Raw genomic sequence first — 11,234 nt, 5'->3', positions numbered from 1 at the left:
CATGACCCAATCATCCGAATGGCCATTTCTCTTCGCCATAATGATAGCCAAGTGTTCATCAATATACGGTTGCATCAGTTGTGTACTTCTGCAAGACACTGTAATGCGCTCGACTCACCTCTTTATAATCATGGTCGATGAACACTTTTCTACCACTGGTGCCCTTCCCAGCCAGCCTATCCTTATGACGAGAATCGGGTTTACCAATCCCTTTCTGTACTTTTAGGTACTCTTGACAGCACTCGACGACTTCTTCAGTACTATAACCCTCTATCATGGAGCCCTCTAGGTATGCTCGATTATGCACGTATCGACTTAAAACCGACATGAACCGCTCATATGACCATATTTCATGTAAGTAGCAAGGGTCAAGCGCCTGTATCTGATGAACCATGTGAATCATGAGATGTGGCATTATATCAAAAAAGCAGGAGGTAAACACATCTCTAGTTGGTTTTGTGTCTCCACCACAAATTCATGTAGGTCACTCAGCTCTTCCTTGCCAATCGTCTTCTGTGAGATCTTCGAAAAGAAGTAGCACATGCGAGTGATGGACATTTTCAAGAACTCTGACTTTATAGCCCTGATTGTAATAGGTAGAAACACTGTCAACATCACATGGCAATCGTGAGCCTTGCAGTGTGTTATTGATAAGTCCTTCATTGACACTAGCTTCTTCACATTCGCTGAAAACCCTAGTCGGGACTTTGATCCCCCTCAGGAAAGTGCATATAGCTCTCTTCTCATCTTGTGTTAGGTTGAAGCACGCCGCGGACAGAGTGTATTTTCCATTAGCCTCAGGCACCGGGTGAAGCTACGGCATCACGTTTAGCTGCACCATGTCTTTCCATGCTTTCAGACCATCCTTTGACTTGCCTGTGTCCATTAAGGTAGCAATGAGACTCTCAAAAACATTCTTCTGCACGTGCATAGCATCAATGGCATGGGGGACCTTCAAGTCTGGCCAATAGGCAGATACTGAAAGAAGATCGATTGTTTCTTGAAAGGTACGCCTTCGACAGGAGGTGTGCTTCTATCTCTGTTGGTCCCATCCAGATTCTTCTTTCCATAGACGACGCATATGTTTTCACCATTCTGTACACATGTTCTCCGTTATGACGTCTCTCCGGAGGGGGTTCAATCTCCGGGGTGTTGTCATAAAATCTAAAAACAATTTGCTGCGGTACTTGTGACTTGTTTTTAAGAAGCGTCGGTTCCTTAGGTAAACTATCTTCTTGGATGCATCTAGGTACACCCATGTAGTACCATCCAAGCAAACCAAGCATCATGTCTTCCCTTTGATCTATCCAGACAAAGCAAACAGCGCGGAGTAATCATTGGTAGTAACAAATATTATTGCTCTACATATGAAGTCCTCCTTTCGGAACACATCGTACATCTGCTCCCCATGCCTCCATAGCCTCTCCATTTCTTGCATCAAGGGCTCGAGGAACACGTCTATATCAATGCCTAGTTGTTTAGGGCCAGAAATAAGAATAGTGAGGAGAAGGTACTTTCTCTTCTAACACAACCATGTTGGAATGTTGTACATGGTCAAGATCACTGGCCATGTGCTATGGTTGCTCATCCTCTCATTGAAGGGATTCATTCCATCGGTGCTCAGGCCAAACAGTGCATTCCTTGGGTCATCACTGAATTCTTTATGCTTCTTATCAAACCTTTGCCACTGACTATAATCAGCCGGGTGTGCAATCTTATCATCATCCACCTTGCGCTCATCATCCCACCATGTCATGAGTGCGGCTTCTTTAGGGTTTAGGAACATACATCGCAAGCGATCGGTCACTGGCAGGTACCACATTACCAGAGCAGGAATTCTTCTCTGCTTTGCATCGTTGCCTAATGGAGTGTCCTCTGGGGGCTGAGATTCTTGTACCACATTTTTTGTACCCTTCTTATTCCTCTTTTTCCCCATGGATGGTTTGTCCCCACCGTAAAGGTCATTGTTCTTGTACCGGCTGGCCCCACACCGGGGACATTTATCCAATGACTTGAACGTTTTGCCATGAAAAAGTATACAGTGGTTGGGGCATGCATGTATTTTTTCAACCCCCATTGTCAATGGACTTATGACCTTCTTCGCTTGGTACGTGTTGGCGGGAACTGAGTTTGGTTGTGGCAGCACCCATGACAGGAGATGCAATAGATCATTGAAACTACAGTCTGACCAGCCGCACTTAGCCTTCAGGATGAGCAGCTCAAGCACAAAATGTAGTAATGTCCAATGTGTCGGACAACCCTTTTCAACACCATACATAGTCTCCTTCGATGCTTTTGTCACTCTTTCCAAATTTTCTAGACCTTTTGGGCTATTTAGTAAAATCTCTGGTCCAAGGGTTCGAATCATGTCATCTAAATCATCTTCAACTCCGACACGTGCTCCACCATCATTATTGGCACCACATTCGTCGTTACCATCCCAACCACCAGCATCACCACCTTATTCATTGCTAAACTCAAAATCCATTCGTGCATCAAGCTCTGCTGAATATTGGGACAGGGATTCTATGGTTTCGTCGTCGTATTCCTCCTCATCCTCGTCGTTAACAATAACCATTTCACCATGATGAATCCACACTGTGTAGTCCTCAACAAATCCTCGCATAATCAAATGTGATCTGATGATAGTCACATCTGTCCATGCCATACGGTTTTTGCAATCTTTACAGGGGCAAATAATTATATCCTTATTCTCTTTCAATGTCGTTGCATGCTTCGTTGCGGCTTCAATAAATTTATCCACCTCTTCACGGAAACCTGCCTTGAACCTTAACGAACCATACATCCAAGAGTTCCTGTACTCCATCTTTTACAACAACAAAACAAACATTAAAGGACTACTTATTCAGATATATATAAAAATGAATCAAAGTAATAATTATTTGAGAATAATTGTATATACCTCAGATATATATGAATATAAATCTAATATAATTACATGAAGCATACAAACACACCATGGTAGAGAAAAATTAATTAATGGCTTATTTATCCATAAATAATTAAAATACATATTTATTGATTACAATAAACAATTTCAAAGACAACAATTAGCAATAATTATACTTTACCCAATATCTTTCATACAAACTCTAGTCCAATTTTATCAAACATAAATTTATAAAAACGAAATTAATAAAAAAAACCAAACCCTAGATCTAGATCACATGCACATGAAACATCCATAAAACTAACTAATGGTTCACTAAAATCAAGAAACATGGACCAAATAAGGGTATGATCTTGTTTCCCTCCCTAATTTACCCTAGTACATTTAAAAGTTGGGTCTAATTTGCTCATAAATAGCTCAAGCACTATAGAAGAGAGAGAAAAACAAAACTCTAATTACTCACTAACCAACCATTAAAACTTCAAAAAAAAGTTTGGAATAGCATTTTCTTACCTTCTACAACCTCTCCACCAAAGGATTTGAGACCAAAACCTTCCCCCCCTTAGTAGAGCAATTTTTGGGAGGTGCCCAAGGTCTCCCCACTTTTTTTTCATGGGTTGGAGTGAGTGACCCGATGAGGAAGAAGGAGCTACATTTATTTTATATGGAGGGCATTTGTAGGGGTGGCTGGTGATTGAGCCGCCCCTACAAATCGGTGCTATAAATACGGGGCCATTTGTAGGGGCGGCTCAATCACCAGCCGCCCCTACAAATACCATTTCCAGGGGCGGCGGGTAATTGAGCCGCCCCTACAAATCAGACCCCATTTGTAGGGGCGGCTCGTAACATCAGCCGCCCCTGCTGTTCCGTTTATAGGGGCGGCTGGTGTCTGGACACCCTAGCATGCCACTGTAGGGGCGGCTCCATCACCAGCCGCCCCTACAAAAAATTTGAATCGTTGCTAAAAATTGTTTTCTACGTAGTGAGGTCGGGTACTACAGCAAGAAGTGCAAGGGCGTGGAGAACGTGGTGAAGTGGCACGTTATCACGGCACTCAAGGCCAACCGCCGCACCGGCGCCGCTCTCGTCCGCCTCCTCTTCCATTACTGCTTCGTCAGGGTAAGCACGCACATGAACGTCTGCTGATTATATTTATTGTAGTAAAGTGTGTGGCGTGAAATGCATGTATAACTACTTGACGGTAACACTAGTGCAGCGCAGGGATATAGTAACACTGTGTTCCGGTAGGTTAGAAAAAGTGTTACTAGTTCTCTTAGTAACATATTATTTTCTGTGTTCTAATTGGCCATTTACTATAGACTGATTTATTGTAACACATTTACTTGTCTATAGGAACATTTGTCTAGTGTTACAATGATTTTTGTTGTAACACTTTTTTTTTCTCCAGTAACACTTCACATTATGGTAGAATGGATAGTTTGTAACACATTTACTTATCTATCGGAACATTTGCCATAGTGTTGCAGTAACAATTTTCCCCTGATGCAACAATCTAAAATTGTCACAATAGGCCAAAAAGTGTTGCAATAAACAAAATTGTAACATAAATTTGGTTGGGATGCGTTGCCACTGATGTCGTGGCAATAGGTTTGCACAACACTTCATTTTGGTGTTGCAATAGACCCTCTATTGCTACGACAAATATTTGGTTGCTACAGATGGAACCCTCTATTACTACTGAAAATATTTTAGTTGCCTAGAGGTGTCCTCTCTATTGCCACACTAACCATTGTGATTGCTATAGATGAAACCCTCTTTTGCCACAAAAAAGATGACCTCTCTATTGCCACGCTTACTATTTTTGTTGCTATATGTAGTAGACCCTATTGCCACTAATTATTTCGTTGGTTTCAGGTCTTTCAGCACACCGTTTGTTTGTTACTGTAACATAATAGCTAGCCAAATAATTATGCTGATAGTCGATATTGCAATGCTTTGTTTAGTAGCATTAAACAATATTTGCACGCCATTATTTTTTTAGAAAAATAATATATGGTTAATAAAACATTTAGAGAGCCATTAATCCAAAATAGACAACCATTCATTAAATAGACAATCCATCATAACAGTATGTGAACTTCATGAAATCTCAAAATTTGCAACATTACAACATTTTCTAACATCTCTACAACACTTGCAGCCTTCATGATTGTGCTTGGCCATAGCTTGTTTGGAGTTTTATAATTGCTTCACTTATGGTCATGTCATGATTCCAAGCACTCCGCTAAGTTAGATCTTCCTGCTGAATAAAAACATTAACATTAGCATATGGATTAGCAAATTTAACAACTTAGGCGCACATAGAAAAGATCAACTAAATAATGCAACATACAAGCTAAAATTGATTACACGACATTAAATTGTCATCATTTTGTACACAGCTTACAGTTTCAGCTCTGATGAATCCTTTCTGAAAGTCACTATGAATAACTCCAGCTGCTTGTGGTGCAGTCATGCCCATATGTAGAATTGCATGCATTTATTATGATTATTACAACAACTTCTTCAAATATTACAATAGAATAATTCTGAGGAAAAAGGAAACCTGAAAGAATAGTCCAAGCTTTTGTTTCCTAAAAGGATACAGTTAAAGGTCTGTCAGTTTGTGTTAACAACTGGAAGAAAAACCTTTAACAGCACAAAAGTTGCACCTTGTCTCCGGTTGTGAAATAAGTTCTTAGTCCCAATAGATTATATGTTGCCTTTACCAAATTTCCTCTTCCAAAGGTAGCTCAGCAAGTTCAGCTTCAAATGCGTTTATGCATTCCATGATTTTGTTAGCATAGATAGAGCACATATGGATAGGCAACATCAATCAGGCAAAAATATGAAATTATTTCACAGAAATTTCTTCAAAAGCTTCTTGTAGTTTAGATGCATACAACAAACCTGAGCTGATATTGTAACCATACCAGACTGCAAGTCTGATGCTGCTTTAGCCACCTCTTTGACATGAGGATTGCTATCAGGTTCAGCAAGATCAGATTCTGTTACATTAGCAACATAAATGACAAGTTTCATAGTTAGTAGACAAAGATGTTGTATAGCTTCTTTCTCATGCTCAGCTAAATCAACCGATTTTGCAGGCTTTCCTTCTATCTACAGTTATTACACAACTGTCAGCCGTTGGACAGGATCATAATGTAGCATTAGAAGTTTCTTTTGAAATGTGTGATAACAAGACAAATGGAAATTCCTTCACCAAATTACCTGTCCAAGATCCGAAAATATCATCTCTAGGTTAATGACATCGATGTCTGATCTGGGATCGACCTTGCCATTGACATGAACTATATCATCATCCTCAAAGCATCGCACAACCTGAGAATCCAATAAAAAACAGATAATTACTTATTCCTAGAACCTCAACAGCTAATATCTTATAAGAGGCTTGTCCTATAATATTTTGCTATCTCCAACAAATAAGAAATGATAATGAAGCACCACCAGTGAGTTGCAGTGCTGGATAAAGATAACAGAGTGGCCCCAGTTTTACTTCACATATCACATATCAGTAAAATTGGAGGAAAAAGGGATATCTGATGGAGAATTGTATTAGCCTGTAAAGTATAAAGATGACAGCAGGATGGCGCACAGTAATTGACAGACACTAGAAGTTGGCAAATATATGAGAGCTTGAGCATACAAGACGATAGAACAACCTGAAGTATGGAATCCACTTCACGGATGTTTGAAAGGAATTGATTTCCTAGTCCCTGTTGTCATTGTCAACAATAACACCGCTATGTATAAACTGAGCTGAAACTGTAAGCTGTCTACAAAAGATTTATTTTGACACTGTATGAATTCAATGTAAAGGAAAGATGCGAGTAGCAATAAATTCAAGTGTTTCACAACGCAAAGAATACAGTTCATATATAGAGCTATCTCACAGGATGGCAACTTAAGGCAAATGGCTTAAGATGTCTACATCTACAACAACAACAACAACAACAACAACAAAGCCTTTAAGTCCCAAACAAGTTGGGGTAGGCTAGAGTTGAAACCCAACAGAAGCAATCAAGGTTCAGGCACGTGAATAGCTGTCTTCCAAGCACTCCTATTTAAGGCTAAGTCTTTGGGTATATTCCATCCTTTCAAGTCTCCTTTTATTGCCTCTACCCAAGTCAACTTCGGTCTTCCTCTGCCTCTCTTCACGTTACTATCCTGACTTAGGATTCCACTACGCACCGGTGCATCTGGAGGTCTCCGTTGCACATGTCCAAACCATCTCAACCGGTGTTAGACAAGCTTTTCTTCAATTGGCGCTACCCCTAATCTCTCACGTATATCATCGTTCCGAACTCGATCCCTTTTTGTATGACCGCAAATCCAACGCAACATACGCATTTCCGCGACACTTAGCTGTTGAATATGTCGTCTTTTCGTAGGCCAACATTCTGCACCATACAACATAGCAGGTCTAATCGCCGTTCTATAAAACTTGCCTTTTAGCTTCTGTGGTACCCTTTTGTCACATAGGACACCAGACGCTTGCCGCCACTTCATCCACCCTGCTTTGATTCTATGGCTAACATCTTCATCAATATCCCCGTCCCTCTGTAGCATTGATCCTAAATATCGAAAGGTATCCTTCCTAGGCACTACTTGGCCTTCCAAACTAATATCTTCCTCCTCCCGAGTAGTAGTGCCGAAGTCACATCTCATATACCCAGTTTTAGTTCTACTAAGTCTAAAACCTTTGGACTCCAAAGTCTCTCGCCATAACTCCAGTTTCTGATTCACTCCTGTCCGGCTTACATCAACTAGCACTACATCGTCCGCAAAAAGCATACACCAAGGGATGTCCCCTTGTATGACCCTTGTGACCTCATCCATCACTAAAGCAAACAAATAAGGGCTCAAAGCTGACCCTTGATGTAGTCCTATCCTAATCGGGAAGTCATCCGTGTCTCCATCACTTGTTCGAACTCTAGTCACAACATTGTTGTACATGTCCTTAATGAGCCCGACGTACTTCATTGGGACTTTATGTTTGTCCAACGCCCACCACATAACATTCCTTGGTATTTTATCATAAGCCTTCTCTAAGTCAATAAAAACTATGTGTAGGTCCTTCTTCTTCTCCCTATACCGCTCCATAACTTGTCTTATTAAGAAAATGGCTTCCATGGTTGACCTTCCGGGCATGAAACCAAATTGGTTCATAGAGACCCGCGTTATTGCTCTCAAGCGATGCTCGATAACTCTCTCCCATAGCTTCATAGTATGGCTCATCAACTTAATTCCTCGGTAATTTGTACAACTTTGAATATCCCCTTTATTCTTGTAGATCGGTACCAATATACTTCTCCTCCACTCATCAGGCATCTTGTTCGATCGAAAAATATGGTTGAACAGCTTGGTTAACCATACTACAGCTATGTCTCCGAGGCATCTCCACACCTCGATTGGGATACCATCCGGTCCCATCGCCTTACCTCCTTTCATCCTTTTCAACGTCTCTCTGACCTCAGATTCTTGGATCCTCCGCACAAAGCGCCTATTGGTGTCATCAAAAGAGTCATTCCAACTGAAAGGTTGTGTCCATATTCTCACCATTGAACAATTTATCAAAATACTCTTGCCATCGATGTCGGATCTCATCATCCTTTACCAAGAGATGCTCCCTTTCATCTTTAATGCACTTAACTTGGTTGAAGTCCTGTGTCTTTCTCTCACGAACCCTAGCCATCCTATAAATGTCCTTCTCTCCTTCCTTCGTACTCAAATATTGGTAAAGATCCTCGTACTGCTCTACCCTTTGCCACACTTACAGCTCGCTTTGCAGTCTTCTTTGCCACCTTATACTTCTCTATGTTGTCCACACTCCTGTCATGGTACAAGCGTCTATAGCATTCTTTCTTCTCCTTAATAGCCCTTTGGACTTCCTCGTTCCACCACCAAGTATCTTTAGCCTCACGTCCTCTTCCTTTGGTTACTCCACACACCTCTAAGGCTACCTTCCGAATGTTGGTTGCCATCTTGTCCCACATATTGTTTATGTCGTCTTCTTCCTTCCAAGAGCCCCCTTTGATAACCCTTTCCCTAAATACCTCTGACGTCTCCCCTTTCAGTTTCCACCACTTTGTTCTTTCAATCTTAGCTTGTTTATCCCTACGAGCACGCATCTGAAAACGAAAATCTGCCACCAAAAGCTTATGTTGAGAAACAACACACTCCCCTAGTATCACCTTGCAATCCAAGCATGCTCGTTTGTCCTTTCTTCTTGCGAGGACAAAGTCAATCTGACTATAGTGTTGTCCGCTACTGAAGGTCACTAAATGGGATTCTCTCTTTCTAAAGAAAGTGTTGGCTATCATCAGGTCAAAAGCTACCGCGAAGTCTAGAGCTTCCTCCCCCTCCTGATTCCTACTACCATACCCAAAACCTCCATGAACTGCCTCGAAACCTGCGCTTGTAGTACCTACATGCCCATTAAGATCTCCTCCTATAAAAAGCTTCTCACTACTAGGTATAGCTCTAACCAGGCCATCTAAGTCTTCCTAGAACTGTCTCTTAGCACTCTCGTCGAGGCCTACTTGGGGGGCATACGCACTAATTACGTTCAAGACCATATCACCAACGACAAGCTTGACTAAAATAATCCTATCTCCTTGCCTTCTCACTCCCACCACACCATTCTTGAGGCTCTTATCAATCAAAACTCCTACTCCATTTCTATTCGCGACTGTCCCTGTATACCAAAGCTTGAAACCTGTATTGTCCACCTCCTTCGCCTTCTGACCCTTCCATTTAGTCTCTTGAACGCATAAGATGTCTACATCTCACAGTTAAAAAAAAAAGCAGCGACATACCACTAGGATGCGATTGTTAACGATAAATAACCTACTGATCGTCATTCCCGCTTGCATCCTGCACGCACGCAACAAGCAAAAGACATTTGTTAGACTCCCTCTTCAAAATTGGATCCTGCGGCAGCTACTCTTCAATGGTCGACAGTCTCCAGGTTACCAAGGCCCTGAATCAAATCAATTCCCGGCCAACACGAAATCAAATCGAGCAATTCAAAAGAGGGGGGGGGGGGGGGGGGGGACGGGGAAGGATCCATTGGAGAGCACCGTTCTTCAACGCAGGGCACGCGAAAGGTTGCGGGCCTAGGCCAACACGAGCATCAGATGCCACCGCCGCACGTCCTCCTCGATGCATCCGATAGTGGTTGCCGGATCTCGTGCCGTCCTCGACGGATCCGGCCATGGCCGACGGATGTCGTGCCCTCCTTGACAGATCCGACCATGGCTACCGGATCCATGCCTCCGCTGCTCCGCGACGTGAAGCGCCCGTGGGATGCAGGCTGCCCACCGCTGGGCCTCGACGAGGATGACGAACGCCGTCAAGCTCATAGGGTTTCTCTTAAGCAGGGGGCGGCGACTGCGGGAGGAGATAAGTGTCGGGAGTTCGGGACTCGGGAGGCAGTTTCTCTTCAGCGGGTTTTGGGCTTAAATTGTTACCGGTACCTATTTTTGCCGCTTTATTTCACACGCCCGTTCCTCTCAAAAACAAAAATTTCACCCGCCAAATTTTGCCGCCTCATTTAGTCATTTTCCCAGAGTTTAGCTCACGGTTGGCTGCCATGTTTGTTGTTTTCTAAATTTTAAAAAGCCGTACTCCCTTCGTTTCAAATTATAAGTCACTTTGATGTTTCGGCACATCTAGATAACAAGCTACCTCGACTCGGCTCAGCTCGTTCTAGCTCATTAAGATAATAAGCTAGCTCATCTAAATTCAGTTATCTTAAGACCCTCCACAATGTAGTCTCTGAGTGGTGCCAAAAAGAGAGAAGATTGGAGCATCACTCTTACCGCCGTGAGCAGTGATTCTAACTCCGAGTGATGCTAGAAAAAAGAAGAGCGGTACCACACCATACATCCGTCCGACGTGCACGTAGCCACTGGGAGCTTGCAAAGCTGGCTGAAGCTATTTTTTTTTCAGGTTCTCCTCTCTCCTCTCTGCACGAAATATGTGATTTTGTGTTTGTGATGAAGCTGTTGCACCGAGGAACCGTTCGGCGGATGAAGCTCTAAAACAGCTTTGTGAAGTCGCTGCTGAAGCCTTGCCAAATTTGCAAGCGAGCTAAACAGGTGGGAGCGCTGCCTCTTGCCGATGACGGAGGTGATGGATCCGGTCGTCTGTTTGATTTTTTTGGTTTGTGAATTTTTTTTGTTCTCAAATCTTTTTGTGGGTATGTATATGTAGTAGTACAATACCTAAGGTGTTTCAGTTTAATTTGGATTCTTCGTCGATGAAATACCAGTGATGACCAACATGCGGAGTCTCAGGT

The 11,234-nt window shown here is 42.4% G+C and overlaps 2 protein-coding genes across 11 annotated transcripts in view; one reads left to right on the top strand and one right to left on the bottom strand.

The window, feature by feature from the left end:
- Positions 1-3,545: 3,545 nt before the first annotated feature.
- Positions 3,546-11,234, top strand: part of LOC136460526 (peroxidase 2-like) — a 30,157-nt gene continuing 22,468 nt past the window's right edge. Inside the window, exons 1-2 of the mRNA XM_066460186.1 lie at positions 3,546-3,601; positions 3,895-4,030. Coding sequence (XP_066316283.1) covers positions 3,546-3,601; positions 3,895-4,030 — 192 coding nt within the window. The remainder of the gene's footprint in view (positions 3,602-3,894; positions 4,031-11,234) is intronic.
- Positions 4,958-10,419, bottom strand: LOC136455971 (uncharacterized). Of its 10 annotated transcripts, XR_010759305.1 has the most exons (9): positions 10,015-10,390; positions 9,751-9,914; positions 6,595-6,648; positions 6,143-6,253; positions 5,822-5,919; positions 5,584-5,677; positions 5,478-5,505; positions 5,319-5,368; positions 4,958-5,174 (listed from the first exon to the last, which is right to left on the bottom strand). XR_010759305.1 is itself a non-coding variant. In XM_066455711.1 (6 exons), exons 2-6 carry the CDS (start codon positions 9,805-9,807, stop codon positions 5,624-5,626), a joined length of 486 nt encoding a protein of 161 aa, XP_066311808.1. In that variant the 5' UTR covers positions 9,808-9,914; positions 10,015-10,391; the 3' UTR covers positions 5,583-5,623. The 10 variants fall into 10 exon arrangements, 4 of the variants coding, with proteins under 4 accessions (XP_066311808.1, XP_066311811.1, XP_066311809.1 ...); XR_010759304.1 differs by having other exon boundaries at positions 4,958-5,505; XM_066455711.1 differs by lacking the exons at positions 4,958-5,174; positions 5,319-5,368; positions 5,478-5,505 and having other exon boundaries at positions 5,583-5,677; positions 5,822-6,031; positions 10,015-10,391.

Source organism: Miscanthus floridulus, chromosome 6, assembly GCF_019320115.1.
Source record: "Miscanthus floridulus cultivar M001 chromosome 6, ASM1932011v1, whole genome shotgun sequence".
Taxonomy (NCBI): domain Eukaryota; kingdom Viridiplantae; phylum Streptophyta; class Magnoliopsida; order Poales; family Poaceae; genus Miscanthus; species Miscanthus floridulus.
The sequence above is the reverse complement of the archived record's forward strand: the minus strand, read 5'-3'. Positions and strand labels throughout refer to the sequence as shown.

What these genes read in the sequence shown, in the direction of transcription:
- LOC136455971 (XM_066455711.1), bottom strand. Translation starts at nt 9,807, where the DNA reads ATGCAAGCGGGAATGACGATCAGTAGGTTATTTATCGTTAACAATCGC. An exon ending in AAGTGGATTCCATACTTCAG is followed by an intron (nt 6,254 to 6,594) that starts GTTGTTCTATCG and finishes TTGGATTCTCAG; the next exon opens with GTTGTGCGATGCTTTGAGGA. An exon ending in TGGTTACAATATCAGCTCAG is followed by an intron (nt 5,678 to 5,821) that starts GTTTGTTGTATG and finishes ACGCATTTGAAG; the next exon opens with CTGAACTTGCTGAGCTACCT.